General features: G+C 36.4%; 3 protein-coding genes and 1 non-coding gene across 4 annotated transcripts; 2 read left to right on the plus strand and 2 right to left on the minus strand.

The window, feature by feature from the left end:
* The first annotated feature begins 1,995 nt into the window (after nt 1-1,995).
* LOC147541742 (ethylene-overproduction protein 1-like) lies at nt 1,996-7,263 on the plus strand. The gene is made up of 5 exons (XM_086636939.1): nt 1,996-2,846; nt 2,967-4,983; nt 5,547-5,838; nt 5,950-6,259; nt 6,555-7,263. Exons 1-5 carry the CDS (start codon nt 2,837-2,839, stop codon nt 6,788-6,790), a joined length of 2,865 nt encoding a protein of 954 aa, XP_086493065.1. The 5' UTR covers nt 1,996-2,836; the 3' UTR covers nt 6,791-7,263.
* Nucleotides 7,264-8,497: 1,234 nt separating this feature from the next.
* On the minus strand, nt 8,498-12,496 carry LOC147541743 (eukaryotic translation initiation factor 2 subunit alpha homolog). Its single transcript, XM_086636940.1, has 7 exons — nt 11,826-12,496; nt 10,938-10,994; nt 10,767-10,853; nt 10,516-10,662; nt 10,289-10,393; nt 9,211-9,309; nt 8,498-8,889 (listed from the first exon to the last, which is right to left on the minus strand). The coding sequence occupies exons 1-7, from the start codon at nt 12,207-12,209 to the stop codon at nt 8,734-8,736; spliced, it is 1,035 nt and encodes a 344-aa protein (XP_086493066.1). The 5' UTR covers nt 12,210-12,496; the 3' UTR covers nt 8,498-8,733.
* TRNAS-CGA (transfer RNA serine (anticodon CGA)) lies at nt 12,421-12,502 on the minus strand. Its single transcript has one exon. It is a non-coding gene; the product is annotated as a tRNA-Ser (tRNA).
* A 4,384-nt stretch (nt 12,503-16,886) lies between these two features.
* Nucleotides 16,887-21,438, plus strand: LOC147541745 (putative apyrase 7). The gene is made up of 4 exons (XM_086636941.1): nt 16,887-17,227; nt 17,555-19,820; nt 20,288-20,600; nt 20,868-21,438. Exons 2-3 carry the CDS (start codon nt 17,831-17,833, stop codon nt 20,581-20,583), a joined length of 2,286 nt encoding a protein of 761 aa, XP_086493067.1. The 5' UTR covers nt 16,887-17,227; nt 17,555-17,830; the 3' UTR covers nt 20,584-20,600; nt 20,868-21,438.
* Nucleotides 21,439-21,549: the final 111 nt, after the last annotated feature.

Raw genomic sequence — 21,549 nt, forward strand, 5'->3', positions numbered from 1 at the left:
GGATATAGGTAGTAGATACTTTACATATATCAGCAAAGGCTTCATTGAGATCACTTAGTGATGAGACAATACTTTATCTTCATATTGTCCATGTGTTTGTGTGTTCTAACACATTAAGCAAGTTCCACATAATTTCAACCGTCCGAATGTTTACTGGATGAGAATTAAGTACATATCCCACATGTTTACGAAGGCTTTCAACGTCACCGAAGCAGAAGACTAAATCTCTTACCACTCCAACCAAGAACGGTTGGCATGTAAGTTGTAGTTGCTTAACATAATAATTCTTTTTTTCCCATGATTTCTTCCACAGACTAACAATACTGACATCTGTTTTTTTTCTCTTTTATTTCCTAATTTTTGTTAGAGCATACCTTGCCAAGATTAGGACTTTAGATATTTGGAATGGAGAATACTTGCACATGTTGAATGTGGGTTAGCCTGAATTTTCTATCATTAATCAAATGACATTAAAGTTAAATTTCTCTAACAAATGAGTCTAGATTCAGTCATTGGTGTGGTGCTACTTTTTTTTTTTTTGTTGAAGAGTGGTGTGGTGCTACTTGAGTAGTCGAAAAGAATATAGAAAAAAGTCACTCGGCTATATCATTCACTTGGCCCATTAGCTCACTTGGTAAAAGTTGTGTTTGAGACCTGCATATGCCATTGTTGTAGTTTAGTATTGCAAAAGTGGCATTACACACAAAAAATTTATAATTACAGTTACTTTTCTCAAGAATAATGTGGTAAATGCATTGATCATCTCTATCAAATTCATTTCTTTATAATTTTGATCTACCCGAGAATGAGTTAAAAGTTCAGATATAATATGATGATCAACTCTGATAGAATGCCCATCACATACACCGGCGGGATTGTGGTCGGGCATTGTCCCATTTTCCTATGATCAATTGATGATTATAAATCTCAAAATTTAGATCATTGCCATCTCATTACAGTTGTCCCCTCAACAAATATGCCCCAATTAATTAGTAGTTAATTAAATGTAAAGGGGTTTCTTTTGTCTATACGAAGTATGAACAATCCAACCCCTCAAATTTATGTTTAAATAATTCACTAAAGAAAGTTTATATGCTATACAATGTCCAAGAGATATGATTTCCAACATAATCCAACTAATTTGATGTATTTTGTTGACCGTTTTCGTTAAAAATAAATATTTACACTTAATATGCAATTATTGGTATTGTGTCATTCTATATGTCAAATTTCCTTTTCATAATTTACCAATTTGAGATTCATAAGTTCATTTTTTTATATTTGAGACGATTCAGCCAGGAACATGGAGTAACATGTGTAGAAGGGAGTAAACCAATAATCATTTACTAATATGATTATGGATTACCATTTAAAAATTAAAACATCTATAAGAGCTAGTATACAATTTGACATTTTAATGCAATTACAAACTTCAAACCAAAATCTTATCATTCTTTTTATAAGGGTTCTTGAATAAGGTTGGGCAAAAGGTCTAGAAATGGGAGTTAATAAGAAAAAAAAGAAAAGTCTAAGATCAGAAAAAGAGAAGTGCAAAGTTAGAAAAAACAAAAGAGCAAGTCCATAAATTCAGGTTAGGAGTGACTAAAAAGTCATGCAACCATGGACTTGTGAGTAAAAAAAGTGATATATCTGATCTATCACGGTAAATAAATCTTATTGTATGTCACATTATGTTTTTTTTTATGAAGGGTATGTCACATTATGTTGTTGTGCGTAACAAATTCTATTTGTACCTCATATAATGTTGAACAAAGTGTTTATTCCATATTATGCACTTTACATTGTATACAAACTAGCTATACATTTGATTTGTCAGTAAAGTTCGGTTAAAAGGGGAGGCAATCAGTACACAATACTTTTTCACATCATTTATGTTTTTTAACATTATTTTGTGCCTGACACAATTCCTATGCGCTTAGAAAAATCGTGTGCACAATGCATATAAAACCGATTTAGTTGATTTCTTTACATCTTGATATGTGACATTATTAGGTTCAATTTTTTTTTTGTTGAAATGTATTAGTTAAAACTTAATTTCAATCCTAACTAATCAGTCCCCAATCTAATTTTTGGGTTTAATTAAAAAAAAAATGATGTCAACTCTCTTCACATCAAGGCCAAGGGTGTCATTTTTGAATAGATAGCGTTTTGATTGTACTTCCAAACACAAATGCAAAACTTTGAATGTATTATTATTGGTGGGTCTTTCTTTCTTCACTTTTATAAGGAGACAAAGTACATCAGCTTTGATGTCCTTTCTACAGTCTTAACTCAATTTTACTTCACATAATCTCTACCGTTGATATGAATTATCTTTATTATCAATGGGGCAAAAAAATCCGGGAAGATTATTTTGGAGGGAGAAATGGCGTTGACCTTAGGTCAACCCGATTTATCCGCACCTCTCTCTCTCTACCCGTAAGCCGTAACCCAACCAAACCAGAAGAGCGAGCGTGGGTGGGAGGGGTAAAATTAATTTCTAGAGAGAGAGAAACAAATCAATGTAGAGAGAGAAAGAGAGAGAGAGGGAGGGTTTGGCCATTTAAAACGGCCATTAACACAAACAGAATCTGGTTCGGAAATCGGAGAGAGAAAAAGAAGAATTATCGAATGAATAACGAAGAAGAAATCACCTCCTCCTCCTCCTCCTCCATTTTCGAATCCCTCTAATTTTGAAATTATTGCTTAAAACAACAACATCTTAATGGAGAAAAAGAAGGTTTAATTTACGATCTACTAACTATATTATTACCTTCTTTTTTTTCACCATCATCATCATCATCTTGTTCTTCTTCTTCTTGTGTATTTGCTGACAATGCCATTAGGTATCAATCACTCTCTTTTTCCCTCTTTTACTTTCTCTCTCTAATTTTTTTTATGTCCAAATGAACATATAGACGATTTTAATTTGTTTATTTGAATGCATTTTTCGTATTGAATCTCAGCGACGGAGAAGAAGATGCAGCATAGTGTATTTACCTCGATTAGAAGCTTGAAATTACCGGATGGATGCAAAAATACGCAAGTTCACGCGTTAAATCCTTTCACCACCACCAATGGTTCAAGCGGCGGTGGAGGATTTCCCGGAGATGGTGACGGTGGTTGTGGTGGTGGTGAGAAATATAGAGCTAGTTCATTGCGTTCTAAATCTAGTAAAACTAGTTCGGTAAAAGATATTCTTCTTCCTTATGGCCTTCCTGTTGCTGATCATTTTGAACCTCAAATTGAACCTTACCTTAAATCTGTTGATTTTGTTAGAACCCTAGCTGATTTATACCGTCGCCTTGAAAATTCTGAGGCGTTTGACAAAACACAGCTTTATTTAGAACAATATTCGCTTTTTCGTGGTCTTTCGGATCCTAAATTGCTTAGGAAATGCCTTAGAACTGCTAGACAACATGCTGTTGATGTTCATTTGAAAGTTGTTCTATCAGCTTGGCTGAGATTTGAAAGAAGAGAAGATGAACTTGAAGGGTCTTCGGTTATGGATTGCCGAGGAAGGATCTTCGAATGTCCTAAATCAAGTTTTGTTTCTGGTTATGCCCCCGATTCTGTATATGATCCTTGCCCATGTCGTCAAAACCCTCCGAAAGGCGATAGTGTTGCAGTCCCAATTCAAAAAGAAGAGAAAGAAGAGTGTTCGTGTTCAGACGAAGACGGGTATGTTTCATTTTGTATTGGTGGTGAAGAAATTAAATGCCTTAGGCACAATATTGCTTCCCTTTCCATGCCTTTGAGAGCAATGCTTTATGGTGAATACACAGAATCTAGAAGAGAGACGATTAGCTTCTCGCATAATGGGATTTCAGCAGAAGGAATGAGAGGAGTTGAAATATTTAGCCGGACCCGGAAACTAGACTCTATTTCACCTAAAACAGTGTTAGAGGTTTTATCTTTCGCAAATAAGTTTTGCTGCGAAGAGATGAAATCTGCTTGTGATGAGCATTTGGCAAAATTAGCATGTAATATGGAGGATGCTTTGGTTCTATCTGAGTATGGGTTAGAAGAGATGGCATATTTATTGGTTGCTTCATGTTTGCAGGTATTCTTGAGAGAGTTACCTAAATCTTTATACAGTTTCAATGTGTTGAGATTTTTTTGTTGGTCAGAATCTAGAGAAAGATTGGAAATGGTGGGGCACTCGTCTTTCGCTTTGTATTGGTTCTTGTCTCAAGTAGCTATGGAGGAAGATATGAAATCAAACACAACAGTTATGTTGTTGGAGAGATTGGCAGAGTCTGCAAAAGAAGAATGGGAGAAACAACTTGCTTTTCATCAATTAGGATGTGCAATGTTGGAGAGGAAGGAATACAAGGATGCCGAGCAATGGTTCGAACGTGCGGCCGAGGCAGGTCATATTTACTCTTTTGCAGGTCTAGCTAGAGCCAAGTTCAAGAGGGGTCACAAGTATTTGGCCTATAAACAGATGAATTCCCTTATATTTAAGTATGATACAGTTGGGTGGATTTACCAGGAGAAATCCTTGTATTGTAATGGTAGCGAAAAGATAACGGATTTGAATACTGCAACTCAATTGGATCCTACCCTTTCATATCCATACAAATACAGGGCAGCTTCGATGGTAGAGGACAACCAACTTGGTGCAGCCATCTCGGAGATCAACAAGATTCTTCGGTTTAAGGTCTCACTTGATTGCCTTGAATTGCGAGCTTGGTTATTAATTTCCATAGATAACTATGAAGGAGCTCTGAAAGACATTAGGACATTGTTAACATTGGATCCAAGTTACATGATGTATCATGGAAAGGTTCAAGGAGATTACTTGGTTGAGATCCTACGAAAACATGTTCCTCAATGGAGTCAAGCTGATTGTTGGATGCAACTTTATGACCGGTGGTCCTCCGTTGATGATATTGCCTCTCTTGCTGTCGTGCACCATATGTTGGCGAATGATCCAAGGAGGAGTCTCTTAAGGTTTCGGCAGTCTCTTCTCCTCCTACGGTGAGTAAGTATGCCCCTTATGGTCTTATGTATATTGTTACCTGAGTTTTGTAGATATGCTCTAGTTCCTAGATAAACTGTTGATACCTGCTACCACTAATAGTAGCTTGTCACCTGCACAATGTCAATTTATCTCAGACATGTAAACATTTTGCAGTAATTTCTAGATTAAGCAAGCATAAATCATAAATTTTGCAACTTGTCGAGATATTATATGAACACTGAATTAAATAGACATATTTCTTGCAAAATTTATCTAGCAATGATTGGACAAGCATGTGTGTCATGAAAACAAATCTCATTTTTGGTATATTTTCCCTTGTTGAATATTTGGACACGTACACTTGTATCAATACTCGCAGTTGAGTGGGTAAAATGTGAGATTTTGTTTCAAGTCTTGTGTCCCATATATGGTAACCGCTGACTTCCTGAGGTTATCTACTCTATAGAATAAGAAGGGAATATTATGTTTAACGTCATATATGCAAGTGCAGAAAAGATGAAACCTTAAACAAATGTTGTGTGACATTTGAAATTACCCCTGAAGGTTCTGAGTGTTCTAGGTTAAATTTTCAAAAGGCGGCAATGCGCAGTTTGAGGTTGGCTCGAAATCATTCTACTTCAAAACATGAAAAGCTCGTCTATGAAGGATGGATTTTGTACGATACTGGTCATCGCGAAGAAGCATTAGCTAAATCTGAGGAATCCATTTCTATTCAGAGATCTTTTGAAGCTTTTTTCCTTAAAGCGTATGCTTTGGCAGATACAAGCCTAGATCCTGAGTCTTCTGCATGTGTTATCGAACTTCTAGAGGAAGCTCTTAGATGCCCTTCTGATGGCCTCCGAAAGGGACAAGTAAGTACAATAACATATTCACCAATCAATCATAATACATTATACCGTGGGAGTTTTTGTCGATATACGTGGGTGTGTTCTCTTTTCTGAAAATTGAGTGATATCTTTCAGGCATTAAATAATCTGGGGAGCGTCTACGTTGACTGTAATAAATTGGATTTGGCCGCAAATTGTTATACGAGTGCGCTTAGCATCAGGCACACACGAGCTCATCAGGGTCTAGCACGAGTTCACCACCTCAAGAATCGGAGGAAAGATGCTTATGAAGAGATGACAAAGCTTATAGAGAAAGCACGAAATAATGCCTCAGCTTATGAAAAACGTTCAGAGTACTCCGATCGTCATTTGGCAAGGAATGATCTTAGTACAGCAACACAGTTGGATCCTCTGAGGACTTACCCCTATAGATATAGGGCTGCAGGTACTCTTCATCATTTGTCAAATTAATCCCCCTCCATATCATTGGCCAACTACCAGTAGACTAGCTTGAGCTAGTTTTCTGATAGTGTTCCCTTTCGAGGACCAAATAGGTTAAATTTTCATGTCTATACCGATTAGTTCAGCTGAATCCACCAATTAGAGTAGTCTGTAACTCTGTATATATATATATACATGTATCAGTGTATGAAGCAGGCAAATCTTTTTTGTTTGAAATGTTTATGAACAATTGGGCATATCTGTGTTTCACTAACCACCAGTACTTGTGTCTGAACCAGTTATGATGGACGATCACAAGGAAGATGAAGCCATAGCAGAGCTTACGAAGGCAATAGGTTTCAAGCCGGACGTGCAACTGCTCTACTTACGAGCAGCATTTCATGATTCGATGAGGAACTATGCTTTATCTCTCCTAGACTGTGAGGCAGCTCTCTGCCTCGATCCCAGCCACAATGACACACTCGAACTATATAACAAAGCGAAAAACCGCAACTCTTGTCAAAGGCGGAAGTGAGAAACCATAATTATATATCTTTCTTCTCATTAAGATCTTACTATGAGAACCCATTCTTGATTCTTGCATAGTTTCTCTCAGTTTCCGGTGAACCCAGATCCTGTCACGTCGCGGGTTCAAGATCATAAGCTATCTCCACCAGTTTGCAACTTGCAGACATGTCATAACAGGAAGAGTAGAAGAGAGGAAGATGAATGGAAGCGGGGACAATATGTATGTGTATGTGTTTGCGTGTATATATATATATAGAGAGAGAGAGAGAAAGAAAGATATATACATAACAATGATGACAGTGATAGGCAAGAATGTTGCTACCGATCCTACCCCCTCTTGATCGCTCGGATTTTAGATAGTGGTTTGTAGATGTCAAACGAATTCCTAGTTCGATGGAAAGGAGATAAAACAGTGTTTCTTTCTGATTATTGTTGGTTATAATGTAATTAATACTCTTCACAGTTTTCCCTTGCACCAAACCGATCTTTTATGTTTATTTCTTCTTTGTTATAAGTCAAAGAGTTCTTTACATACTCTGTTTGGTGCTCAACAGAAAAAGAAAGAGGGCGCAAAATGACAATTCAAATTAGCTGTACTGATTTAGGTCGCAAGTAAAAACACCAACAACGATCCTTCGCTAAAATTGCGGTTATATTTCATTCGGTTGTTACTCATTACACTTTAGATGGACAAAATTGTGAGTCACAATTCGTGACTGTCTAATAAGATAAGAATGTCTGACCTCCCATCGCTTGCTTCTATCTCTAGATTTTCTTGCAACACAACATTTTGTCAAGTAAAGGATGTCAAAATCCAAATAGTTGGACAATTATGCGGAGAATAGAACAACCTAGCAATAGATTTTGCGAAAATATGTTAGTAGGCCGAAATTTAGAACTAGAGCATGACGATATAGTATGAAATTGTCATAGACTCCTGGTTTTTATCTGTACCTATTTCTACTCATTTCTGAGGATACCATGTTGATTATATCTGCTTCCCAAATCTCCTTTCTTAAAAAGTTGGAAAAATCGGTAACGTAGCAGTGGTACATCAGAAAGAAGGAATTTTCTTTCTTCATAAGTAGAAATAATCATAACTTAGCATTGGTACGTGAGAAAGATGGCAACAACCACTCGAGGCCATCTAGATGTAGCTTAAGAGAGATTCTTCATAGTCAGCCTTCTACTTAACTTGGTCTGATAAAAAGTGTAGTTTCACAGCTTAATAGGGCCTATACGACAATTTAAGATTGAAAAGGGAAAAGAGAACTGAAAAGTGAGTGAATAAGGGTAATGCTCAGGCGACAAAGAGAACCCCGCCTGGTTTAGGCAGGACGGGATAGACAGTGTTTGGTTCAGATTCCGACGACAAGTTTCAGCCAACAAACTCCACACATTCGTGTGCTCTGGCTGCAAGGAGTTTTAGAGGGAAAGATTAAGGGAGCTTTAGGTTTTAGTGGTGAAGCCCCTAAACTAAATCTGTAAATACATTTATCACTTTTTTTCCTGCATGCTCCATGTTTTCATGGTGCTCTCTTTTCTCACTCCATCTCTTCCACTCTTCCCTTCCTCTTAATGGATAAATGGAGGAAGCATTTTTAAATAAGGATAAGAAAACATAGCTTTCAACCACGGCAAAAAAATCAACCAAACCACACACTTCAATAAAGAAAAGTCACATCAAGAGAACTGTAACGATATTGCACCCGAATTCAAGAAATCTGTTAAACATCAATGAACTGATAAAATATTGCTTCACAATACCAAGGGATTTCGAAATTTCAAATCTTAAAGAACACGATATCAAAATTGTCAAATAATGTATTCTACGGTACCCACAAGTATCCTTCATAAGATCTGGATGGGATATAAGTTCTATAAAATGCTCAAAGTTTTACGACAACCGAAAAAGAGTTTTGATGTTTTCGCTCTACCTGCTGGACTTCTTTACTCTTGTATTCCAGTGACTCCACCTTCCAAATCGATTTCACCCATTCCAGTGTCTTCCTCTTCTTCACTATCTTCATCTCCACTCATTTCCTCGTTATCATTACGAAGTTTCGCCATGTGCTCAGCAAGCAATTTATCATCACGTTCGCTCACCTAAAATAGAGGATCAATCAGCTCACCAATACACAAAAGATGAACTTAAATTCTGGATGACATACAATGGTAGGTCGACACTTTTATCTGACACAGGGTCATCTGACCATTCATTTTTATAGGGATGTGTATCTTCGGATCCCCAAAAAAGTAAAAGCAATGATAAGATGAACAGTGTTGCTTAGTGTGTCAAGAAAAATTAGGTCAACTCAGCTCTGTTATATAACTATCATGGCTGGTGCTTAAGACGAGCGACATCTGCAAGAAGCTGAAGGTAGTGCTAGAAAGAACTAAAACTAGTATAAGGGAGATGAGACTCACAGCTCTCGCTGCCTCCTTCACAACAAGTTTTCCCTTGTGGCTATCAATTGCTTCAGTGCAAGCTTTGATTGCATTGTTAAGAACAGTTATTCCTTGGTCCTGTCACCAAAAGATAACAAAAAAAAAACTGTGGTATTATATATCAACTGAAAACTGGGTGATAAAAACCAAAGAGTACAACTGTAGCCAGCCAAAATTGAAGTTTCTAGAACCCACAAGGGGATGGATATGAAGTAAGAAGCTAGATCTCGGCTACATATGATAGTCTAATCTCATGAGTACGTTAGGCTAAGTGTAACACTTCTTGATTTATATTAGACACAAAAACAACAAATTTCTAGCAATGCAATAAATACCAAGAGAGGAATGTTACAATTAATGGCAAGAAATTTGACATGTAAGAATTGATAAAATATTAAGGTGGCAAAAGAGAATAGCTTTTGTAAGCTTCCAACATCTGATGATAGATCAAGGAGGATAGGACTGAGTTGAAAGTTTAAAAGAGACTGAAAAATAAAAAAAAAAGAGATGACCATTTCACGGAAAGAATCATACTGATCTCAGAAAAATGGAGGTTACAATCGATCCAGACAAATCATCAATGTCTTCCTGTTAGCAATGCTAGTTAGAAGAGTAAGTTCCTAACCAATGTGTTTAAAGTAAAGAAAAAGATCCATGTAAGTGTGTTTGGGATTCCATCCCAACTACCAATGAGAAAGAGTTTCGGGTCCCAACCCCACTCAATAAAACATATGCTTTTCTGAATCTTTTTTCTCCTTGGTGGAGGAAGAGGAGCCTGAGTGACTCTGATCCAAAACAAGTAACCAATTAGAGCTCATATCGAGTTACACCTGAGTCTAAGTTAAAGAAAGAGTTATCTTGCAATCTCACCTGAGACTGACTACAAGAAAAAAGATGATATAATACGAGTTATGTCCTTGTAGAATTTTAGTATGCGGAGAAACATGAAGGAGAAAAGATCATGTAGCAGCAGGTATAGAATTTCTAGGAATAATAAATATAAATATGATAAGGAGGACCTCTATATTCATCTAATAATCTCAAGATCCTCACTGACCTTGTCAAGAGTCTGGGTGGTTAGAACATAGAGTGGAGGCGCCACCAGTTTAATTTTTACAGGACAATCAGCATTACCAGCGGCTTCAGCTTTTCGCATAGCTTCCTAGAAAATCAAATACCAAAATGAATTATGGCATATACAAGAACAAGAAAACACTCATCGACAATGCACCCCTAAACTGATAAATTGAGGAATCAGTGAAAGATGTTCTCAGAAGTGACAACCTTAATGTGAAGAACCCCATCAAACTGGAAACATTTCATTTCAATGTCTGCACGAATTTTTGTTGGCTGTGGAGTCATTCTCCTCCTTATATTTTTAATAAGAGAATCTTTCACCTCTGGTGTTAAAGCAGGTACTACTTTAGTCACCTACAAGAACAAATCCACAATAAAACGAAACACATAATGTGTGTGAGTATTTGTATCAAGATAGAAGCAAGTAAGCAACCATATCTTATAGAATCTGACAATACCTCTTGCCCATCGGGACCAACTTCTTTAACTTCACGGGTAAGAGTATCTAGAATAGTATCAGGATCTGCTACAATTAGTTTGAATGCCTGGTCAAGCGAGACAAAAAAAACTCAGGTCCACCTCTGGTTTGGTGAGTAAAGAATTTCACTAAAGATTCTCCACAATGTTACCTCAAAAGCATGCCCATATTTGCGATACAAAGGCCAACCAATATGGATGTACAGATCCTGTCGAGAGCATCTTAGTATTAGAGATAGATGGTGAGGACAATGAAAATAAGTTACATTCTCAAAACAAACTCAAACCACTATGAAGAAAAAAGATAAGCTTCTAATAATTTTTGTCATGAACAAATCATGCAAGGCCTAAGATCACGAAGCTTTGATGAATGCATAGAACCAAACACGTCAGCATACGAAGTAAGTAAACACCAATGGGTACACAAAAATTCAAGATAACTTCATAAAGCTTCCAATACAACTTCAGATATTCATCGTCTCGTATCGTTGTATACGTGTATATTGTAAGGCACAGAAAGGAAACCGAGGAGTGTCATTAATAAAGGTTGCGCTAGTAACATGGAAAAGATGGCATAGATCAATATAAAAGAAGGTGAAATTTCAATATTACAATTGTGGTGGGATCTATGTCTTGTCGCATGAGCCTACTTCGCGACATTATTTTCAACAGCAATAACAAGCTTATTTCGGGGAAAATTTGAAGTTATTGAAGATTGTTGATTTAATAACCAAGGTAAGAAAAGGATTTCATTAGTATCTCAAAACCACAAGAAACAAAACTTCAGCTACATTTAACTACCACAAACTACTGTTATCTCTATCTGCTAGTGTAAAGCCTGATAAGATTACTGTAAGTAAGCGATGTTAGGGTTCACCACAATCCCCTAAATGAAGAACATCAACCAATTTTTCTTATTCTCTATGGACATAAATCACAATCAATTGGGCAAAAAGATCAAACATTTGACTCATCATAAATTAATTGGTACTCCAAAATTTCAAGAAAATGAAGAAACCCTAGAGAGAGAAAGATTATACCTCTAAATCGAGTGAAAGAGTCTCAGCAACATGACGCATAATAGAGTGAACAAGTTTGCTCTTATTATACCTTTCCTCACAAGTCTGAATATCTTCTTCAGCAACTCTCCTCTTACTAAGATCGATATAACCTTTTTCTTTATCAACCCTAAGAACCATAACAGGTTCTTGACGACCTACCTTGATCAAACTACTCACACTACGAATCCGACGACGAGAAAGTTCAGAAAACAAAATCATACCTTCAATATTATTGTACTCAAGAAGAGAAACGTAAGCACCCATATCTGCTATATTCTTCACTTGAATCATAACCGCCATATCTACTTCTGGGTATTTCGCTTCGTACATCCTGCACTCCAAGTTCGGAGTGTTAGACGCCATTTTTTCAGAGATCGGAAGAAACTAGGGTTTCAGATGAGATAGTAGAGACGATGAACTTTTTAGGGTTTCCTGGTCAGGATAAAATCGTCTCACACTATCTATCGTTCTGCAATGAAAACGAAATTAGGGCTTTTCAAGCACCAAAGTACCAGGGATGAAAATGTAATTTTCACAATCGAGAGAAATCAAAAGAATATTTAACTTTAAAAAACGTCGACAGCAGGATTCGAACCTGCGCAGGCAAAGCCCAACAGATTTCGAATCTGTCTCCTTAACCACTCGGACATATCGACGATTATGCCCTTATTGATGGGTTAAATTAATTGAACATACTAATTAAGTTAGGGGTTACGTAAGAAGAAACTTTTTGAGGTACAAACTTTTGGGTGATAGGTAAAAAGAATGTTAGTTCAACGTAAAAAAAAAGGTTAAAAAAAATGTTGTAACTTTTTTATTCGTCCGCACACCGCCCACTTTAATATTTTATTATATAGATATTTCATTTTCGCGCACCACTTCTGAGTTCTGACTACCACAACCATCATTATTTCTTCTCTCTCTTTGATTTATCTTTTAGCTTAATCTTTTTTTTCCTCTCTTTCTTTCGAATCTCTTACTCTCCCTATTTATCTCTGATCATTCCCTCCCTTTAAATCTTTCTATCTATTTTTACTGAAACCCTAGAGTTGCAATCGACTGAAACTCTAGGATTTGATCGGGAGGGGAGAGAGAGGTTTGACAGAGAGAAAGAAAATCTGGTTCCAGAGAGAAAGATTAAAGAGAGAAAGAATGAGGAGAGAGGTACAAAAGAGAGAGAAAAAAATTATGAGAGAGGTCGTCGGTCACCGACCCTTTATTGGTGTTTTGATAAGAAAAGTGTGTTTGAAAGTTTTTTTACATTCTAAAATTTTATACCTTTCGATTTTTTCTTGTTTTTCTCAAAATATCAATGTATTTAAATATTAAGAGTATTATGTACAAAAATCATCATTGGATCAATAGGATCATTTGACCAAATTTCCATGTAAATTTCCTGAAATAATTAGAAAAAGTTTGATTTGATTTTCGCATTTGCAACCAACAGTAATCGATGGGTTGGCCTTAAAACTAGGAGGGTGTTTGATTTCTGTTAGGCCATGTGTTGGCGTGCCGAAATGGAATGTGATTCCCGGGAATCACATTCTCACTACGGAAATCCTATACATTAGATTATTTTAGTTTGATGTTTGGTTTGACCAGGAATAAAAATTCGATTCCAAACTTGGTGTTTGATTCGTATAGAAATATGATTGTTAATTTTTGTAAAAGTCTTGTTATATCCTTTGACTTAAACAACATAAATTATTCATCAACTTTGTTATGTATTTAATCACTATTATCTATTCAAATTTGTAGATATGAATTAGTAACGCGATACATCAATTTAAGTAATATTCAAAAATTTATTTAAAATAAATAAAGGTCTCGGTTAGTTTTTTTCCTTTTTAAACGTTATGGAATCGATTGGAATGAACAAAGAATAGAGAGAAGGAAAAAACTAGAGAGGGTAACATTTGAGCGAGAGAAAGAGAGAGAGAGAGAGAGAGAGAGAGAGGAAGAGAGAGAGAGAGAGAGACAGAGGAAGAGAGAGAGAGAAATGTTATGGTGGTGGCTTAAAACCTAGGTTTTTAGTTCTTTTGGTTGTGATACTATGTTAAGGACAATTTTAATATTAGTCATTCTAATATTTTATTAAGGATAAATTTGTTTATAATATTAAAACAAATCATTCTCGGGAATGGGATTACAAATCCACCCCCTCCATGGGGTTGCTATTACCCCGTTTAGGGAGAATCAGAGGAAAAGACTTCCCATATGTTCTCGCGAGCCAAACAACAAACGGGAATGTGATTCTCAGGAATCACATTACATTCCCACGTGATTCTTGCGCGCCAAACGTGGCCTTAAAATTTTTCACCTCCCATCCATCACTAATCACGAAACCACCCAAATTCAATGATGCAACGTGAATTCTTTTTCCTTCATCGTTTTGATTGTTTGCGGTGTTTATTCATAAACTTTGGTTCTTTTGCACCTAAACCCAGAAGTTTAATGGAAAATTGGTATAAAATACTAATATTTGAATACTTTAAAGTCAAAATAGACCACTATTTATTTTATAATATTTAAAATTAATAGAAAAATAAAAATCAGACACTAAAAAGAAAACAAATGAAACTTATCACTCACTGAGTGCTAAAAAAATTAAACACCCTTTAGGGCTTGTACCAAACAACAGTCCTTATCCGAGTTTGGCTGTCTCACACGTGAGTCCCTAACACTTAATTAGAGCCAATAAAACAATAGAAAATGACTATTTAGGTAGAAAAACTTATCTTAATAACTATAAAAGCCTACACATTTTACTATTAACTAAGAGTTGTCAAAATATTATTGATAAAGGTGCATATAGTTGAAAATAATATGAGTAATTAGTATTCAGGTCATTTTATGTTTTTTTACTTCCTAAATTACCCTTACCTATTGATATCTCTCTCAAAAAACTCAAAAGCTTATAGGATTTTTTGCCCTTTTTCTTTACCGTGATTCTTCTTCTTCTTCTATGTTCTTCTTCAATTTCAATCAACAAAAACATTCTAAACCTAATATAGATTAAATCAACATCTTCGAAATCATTGATACAAGTTATAAATCGTGATTCTTCTTCATGCTTCTTCTTCTTCTTCCATGCTTCTTTTTCTTTCTTCGTCTGAGTTTGTGATCACCATCATCATCATCATCTTGGTGAGATTTTCGTTGCCATCATATTCTTCGTTAGTACTTATGGAAGCCTCCAAAGTGTACTTGATGTGGTGCATTTGGAAGTCAAGTAAAATTATGCACACCACCTGTTCGTGAAAATGCCTCTGAAAGGTCTGAGCTTTCAGTTGTAATGTGTATAGTTTCATGCTGGTTAGGGGTTGCAAATTCCGTGTTCCTTTTACGAGAAAATCTTGTTCAGGTTTATTTTTTGATATAGTTTAGCTTCACATGAATCACCTTATATTTATAGAATATTAAAAATAAGTAGAGTGAGATCCATTTTGCTCTGTTTTTTCAAATATTCCATGCTCACCTGTATAGTGGTTCCCATCTTGGTCACGCACCGTCCACGAGGAAGATGCGTTGTAGGTTCTTTAGCAGCTACTGCTCTCATGAATCCTGAAGTGGGGCTTCCTAGGTTGCTTTCAACAAAATGTTTTTTAGCTATCAGACTACAGGATACAGGATCGCTCCAACTACATTTCTTGGAAGTGTTGACTTAGTACACATGATGGTGGAACTCCTGCCAATGCTTCCATCACTGGCTTCACATTCTGCTAAGAATACATAAACTATCGTTACCCTCCTTGCAGTTTATGTATTCTCTCATGATGGGGTGCACTGAATACTGAAGCATATTTTGAAGCTTCAATGAGTATATTGTAGAAATTCTCCATATTTCCTTCTGTTTAGATGATCTCGCGAGTGGTGCAAATCAGGAGGCTGCCTTCGACTCTTTGGACCCAATATGAAGTGGATATGTTGCTAATAGTAAACCAAGTGAGAATTGTGACTATTTTTTGCATATACTTTGCAGCCCTCACATATATGAAGTTAATTAGGATAGAATTGAAGTTAAGGCTGGCAGCGAAGGCAAGGTCCCTCAATTTGGTTAGCATGTAAGCTTTACATTTCACGTTAAATGATGCCAAAACAGACTTGAAAATAAAGCAGGTTCCTGTTTGTTTGTTTGTTTGTTGAAATCAAACATATAGTATAAGTGATGCGTTGTCAATCTGAATTTATACTTGGAATAGATTTGAAGTTGTGATCATATCTATATTGTAGTGTTAGATTTTGTTCGCAATCTATATTTATTCATGCTGTCATAATGCATATTCATATTACTTGAAGTCCTTAATGAATCGATGTGCCTTCAGAAGATTCGGCTATGAAATATGATGAGCACGGACGTAATGAATCTCAGATGAACTTGGTCAGTTTCAGTCCGACAATAGTGGGTTTTGACTTAATCGACAATAGTGGCATCTGAACAAAGTACCGGAATTGATACCCCAATGAGAGATATTCAAGACTATACCATGATTCAATATGAATCAGATCAAATTGCATAACAGACAGTTGCAAACACGTTTGCACAACAGACAGTTGCAAACACGTTTGCACAACAGACAGTTGCAAACACGTTTGCACAACAGACAGTTGCAAACGTGTTTGCACAACAGATTGTTGCAAACGTGTTTGCACAACAGAATGTTGCAAACGTGTTTGCACAACAGAATGTTGCAAACACGTTTGCATAAAAACGTAAAAGAAAAAAACGTCATTTTTTTCTGGGTTTTTTTTTTCGAAAAAAAGTATTGAAAGTGGATCTTGTTAGAAAGCTAATGAAAAATCATTTCTAAATATATAATTTTTATTGAAATCCGACATCTCAAACAAAAGTTATATCGATTTAAAGTTTAAAGAAAAATAAAAGAATTTAGTTACACAAAAAGACAAAAAGGGGTATTTTAGTATTTGCACACTTTTTGACCTGAATAATAATTTTCAAATGTTTTGTGCTTTTCTACTCATTTTCAATATTATTTTGACCTTTTTAGAAATTACCTCATAAAACAATTACAAATGGCTAAGAGTAAGAATTAACGTCAGAAGAGTTCGTCCAGTTGTCATACTATAATTGGATGAAACACGAAGTCTAAAATGTAGTACTAGAGAGAGAGAAACAGAAGTACAGAAGAGAAGCCCGTTTTGAACGAACAGCAGCAACAGCTTTTTCGATCTCACTGGTTTTTTGGGGGAAACTCTCCAATCCATCTTAGAGAGAGAGAAAGAGAAGAAGAAGAAGACCTAGGTTTTGATTTATACGATTGAGAGCTCTAACGAAGAAGACATTGTGGTTATACTACTCGGCTAGATTTGCTTGCTTCATCTCAGACTCGCCGGAGTTCGTCTTCCTCTCTCTCTATCTTGTAAGTTTTTCTGTTCGCTCAATATAACCTAAATTTTGTTTCTTTGAATGATTTAGGTATTCATTATTCTCTCTATACTCACCAATTAAGGATTTAATAATGCCAATCTCTATCTAATACTAGGATAATGTATAAATGTTAGTGAAGTTGGGGACTTATTAATTTTAACTGGTTAAGTTGTTTTTCGTAGTAGCTATTAGGTTTTTAAATTCTTGACAATTAGGGCTTATGATAGGGGAAATTTCTTTACACAAATTCTGCTACTGGTTTCTAGCTATTCTTTAAATGTAGTTTTGCTAATTAGGTTTTATAATGGCATAATTGCAGCATTTGTTTGAAACTCGTCAAGCATCAAACTTTTCAATTTCTTTGTGTTGACAAGCATCAATACTTACAAAAAGGGCCAAAGGAAGAAAAATAAATAACAGTAATGAGAAGGGGAAAAAAACAACAAGGTGCTCTTTAACTCCTTTCCTGCACCAGTTTCATAGCATTGTATTACACGAAGAAAAGTGTGTCCTTTAATGTATTCAATCATCAGACTTCTAAGATATAATACCAATTCACTGATATTTACTCCGACCAAGCCGTGCCCTCAGATAAATGGCACTTAGCAAAATTGCGGAACTTGTTTCGGGGATTTCTAGTGCAGCTAGTCGTGTGACCATCCCACATTCTGCAAGTGTATCATCTGGTTTGCTGTTTACAGCAAGTCCCATTAATGGATTTGGAATGCCGAATGTCAGAGAGAATAGCAATTTGCACCAGGCATCATCACTCCAGGATTTCTCAACTTTTGGAAAGCGTGACCTTGGAGAAGATAATCTAGATTTTGGGATCAATCAGAGTGTTACCCGTGCAAAACTTTCCCGTTCTCTAGAAAGAGAAAATGGCGGTTCAAGTTTTTCAAAGGAGAAAGCCTTCTCTGTAGTCCGGCCGGTATGGAGGAAATGGATACGAACAATTTTGACTCTTCTTTGCCTACTTTTACTCAGTTTCATTATATTTACATTTATAGGATACTTGAACACATATTGGTCTAAAGAAGCATCACAATTTTATGTTGTACTTGATTGTGGAAGCACAGGCACTAGGGTTTACGTTTATGAGTCCTTGATCTATCACCGCAAAGACAGCAATCTCCCCATTCTCTTGAGACCTATACCCAAAGAAATTAAGAGAAAATCTAATTCGCGGAGTTGGCGTGCCTACCAACGGATGGAAACTGAGCCCGGGCTCGATAAGCTGGTGCGCAATACATCTGGCTTGAAGACAGCAATAAAACCACTTCTTAAGTGGGCTGAGAAACAAATACCAAAGAGTGCTCATAGGAGTACTTCTCTTTTCCTTTATGCTACTGCTGGGGTTCGCAGGCTTCCAGACTCAGATTCAGAGTGGCTTATGGATAAAGCATGGTCCATATTAAAGAAGTCATCATTCATGTGCCGGAGAGATTGGATCAAGATTATATCTGGCATGGAGGAAGCTTATTTTGGATGGGTAGCTCTAAATTATCATATGCGGATGCTTGGGTCCATACCAGCAAAAGCAACATATGGTGCTCTTGACCTGGGTGGTTCATCATTGCAGGTTACCTTTGAGAGCAAAACACATCTACACGATGATACTAGTTTAAACTTAAGTATTGGACCCATGAACCATCATCTCAGTGCCTATTCTCTGTCGGGCTATGGGTTGAATGATGCATTTGACAAGTCTGTAGTTCATCTTCTCAAGAGGCTCATTGGGATTCGTAAAGAAGATCTAATTACTGGCAAAATAAAACTCAAGCATCCATGTTTACAGTCTGGGTACAAAGAACGCTATATTTGTTCAAGGTGTGCTTCATTAAATCAAGACAGTGTGAATCCTCTGATTGGGGGAAATAACATGGGCAAGGGTGGAAAACGTGGTATAGCAATCGAGCTGTTTGGGGATCCAAACTGGAAAGAATGCAGTGCTCTAGCAAAAGTTACAGTTAATGCATCAGAGTGGTCCAAGCTTAGTGAAGGAATTGATTGTAAGATGCAACCATGTGCTTTAAGTGGTAATTTGCCTCGCCCCCAAGGCAAGTTCTATGCAATGTCTGGCTTCTTTGTGGTATTTCGGTTTTTCAACTTGACTCCTCAAGCAAGCCTTGACGACATATTGCAGAAAGGTCAGGAATTCTGCAAGAAAAAGTGGGAAGTTGCTAAAAACAGTGTCCAACCACAGCCATTCATAGAACAGTATTGCTTTAGGGCACCTTATATTGTATCATTATTAAGGGAAGGATTGCATATTAAAGATAGCCAAGTACTTGTCGGTTCTGGTAGTATTACTTGGACACTAGGGGTTGCTCTATTAGAAGCTGGGGGAGCATTGCCAACTGGCTTGGAGCTTCGTAATTATAAAATACTACAAATGACAATAAAACCATCTACTCTTATTGTTATATTGTTCATCTCATTGATAGTTCTAGTGTGTGCGTTATCATATGTTGGCAATTGGATGCCTAAATTTTTTGGTAGACTTTATATTCCACTCATCAGGAACAACAGTGCAACCGCTGTCTCTGCTCTTGGACTCCAGCGCTGGAGTCATATCAGTTCAGGTGAGTACTTTTAAGAGATTAGTTTTTTCTAACCTGCGATTTAGCTTTTTTCTCCACAGATGTATTATTAGAATTTAGAAGTTAGATTCTAGATAATGATTACTGGTTATTAGTTCATCGAATCATACTAATTAAGACTTTTTTTTTGTTTAAGATACTAATCAATTCTTCCAAGTTCCAACATCAAACAATAATGAAACATTGAAACTCTCAAGCATTTCTGATATATGCATGAACTAGATTTCGAGAACTGACTTGGTCCAATATTCTAAACCGTGGCTTAATAGGCCTACTTCATGTAATTTTATTTCACATTCCTTAACGATCGGACTAGCACGTCTTTTTTAATAGCCTAAGTGGTAGTGTCAATTTTTTTTTTTGTACTTTGCCCATTTATTCATTACTTAAAATTTTCAAGTAATTTCTGTTCTTTCCTCAAGTCATTAAAATTGAATTTCTATGTTCAGGAGATGGGAGAACAAAGACACCATTGAGTCCTACTATTTCTAGTTCCCAGCAGAGGCCATTTGGTATGGGACATGGATTGGGAGGCAGCAGCATTCAACTCATGGAGTCTTCCTTGCACCCTTCAACTAGTAGTTTCTTACATAGTTACTCCTCAGGTAGCTTAGGGAGGATGCAGTTTGAAAATGGGTTGGGTTCCTCTTGGGGTCCTCATAGAAGTCAGATGAGACTTCAGAGTCGGAGGTCACAATCAAGAGAAGATCTTTCATTCTCTGAACCAAACATCGGCAACATCTAACACGTCGAGGAACTCTGGTATGTCTGTAAGATCTCTGTCACATTCATTTAAGCAAAAACGAAATCCCAAATTTTTTCCTTCTCGTGTTTCTTTACAATCAAAATCATATAGCTAACTATTTTGTTCTATCTCTGCAACCCAAATTACTGCTTGTACTATTGAATGCACCAAATTTATTCGTCTCATTGTTTTTTTAAAATCTTCTGCCTTTTTTGCTTCCCATTTACTATCCATCTTTAATGAGAAACTAGATTTGTAATCATCTAGCGTAAAACCCTTGCCAGGTCCTAAATTGCAGCTATGAAGGGATCCACAAAAATGAAATATGCGCACCAAGCAGAGTTGGGGGTACACCTTATATTTGTCGGCATTAAACCTCTCTGGTGCAACAAAATTTTGGTTGGAGATACAATATCATCAGAGCCTCTTATTCTTTATCTATTAGTTTTTTCTATCTTTCCTCCTTTCCGTTTATTATCAACTTGTACTTCGGATCATCAAAACATCAGGCTGTTTCATGGTTGTAACTTCCACAAGAATTTCTAGTTCAACATCAAGTCTTTCTTCAGGAATTGAGTGTGGTACCAGTGACGATGTGGATTTAACTGCAACAGAGAACCCACTCTTGTCCTTGGTTAACCAACTGTGGGTTATTAATACTGCACGGGTGAAAACTTAAGATGAAGGTAAGTTACTCGCTGTAAAAAGAACACATCGAATCCTCTCAAAAATGGATTTTTTTTTTTGTGATTTATTTCTTGCAGATCCTTGTAAATTTCTAATTTAACAGATTTTCCATCGTCATTTTTCCTACATTATTATAATTTATTATCAATCTATGTTCCTATTGGTCGCTGTTTTCTGTTCTTCCTTTTCGCTTCTTGCGTTTGTTTACTTATTCATCTTTCTTTTACATACTATTGCTGGCTCAACATCCACAAAATCCCTAATGTTAAACAAATCAGA

This window comes from Eschscholzia californica, unplaced genomic scaffold (assembly GCF_041429995.1).
Source record: "Eschscholzia californica isolate CP2 unplaced genomic scaffold, dmEscCali1.0.p SCAF_4, whole genome shotgun sequence".
NCBI lineage: Eukaryota > Viridiplantae > Streptophyta > Magnoliopsida > Ranunculales > Papaveraceae > Eschscholzia > Eschscholzia californica.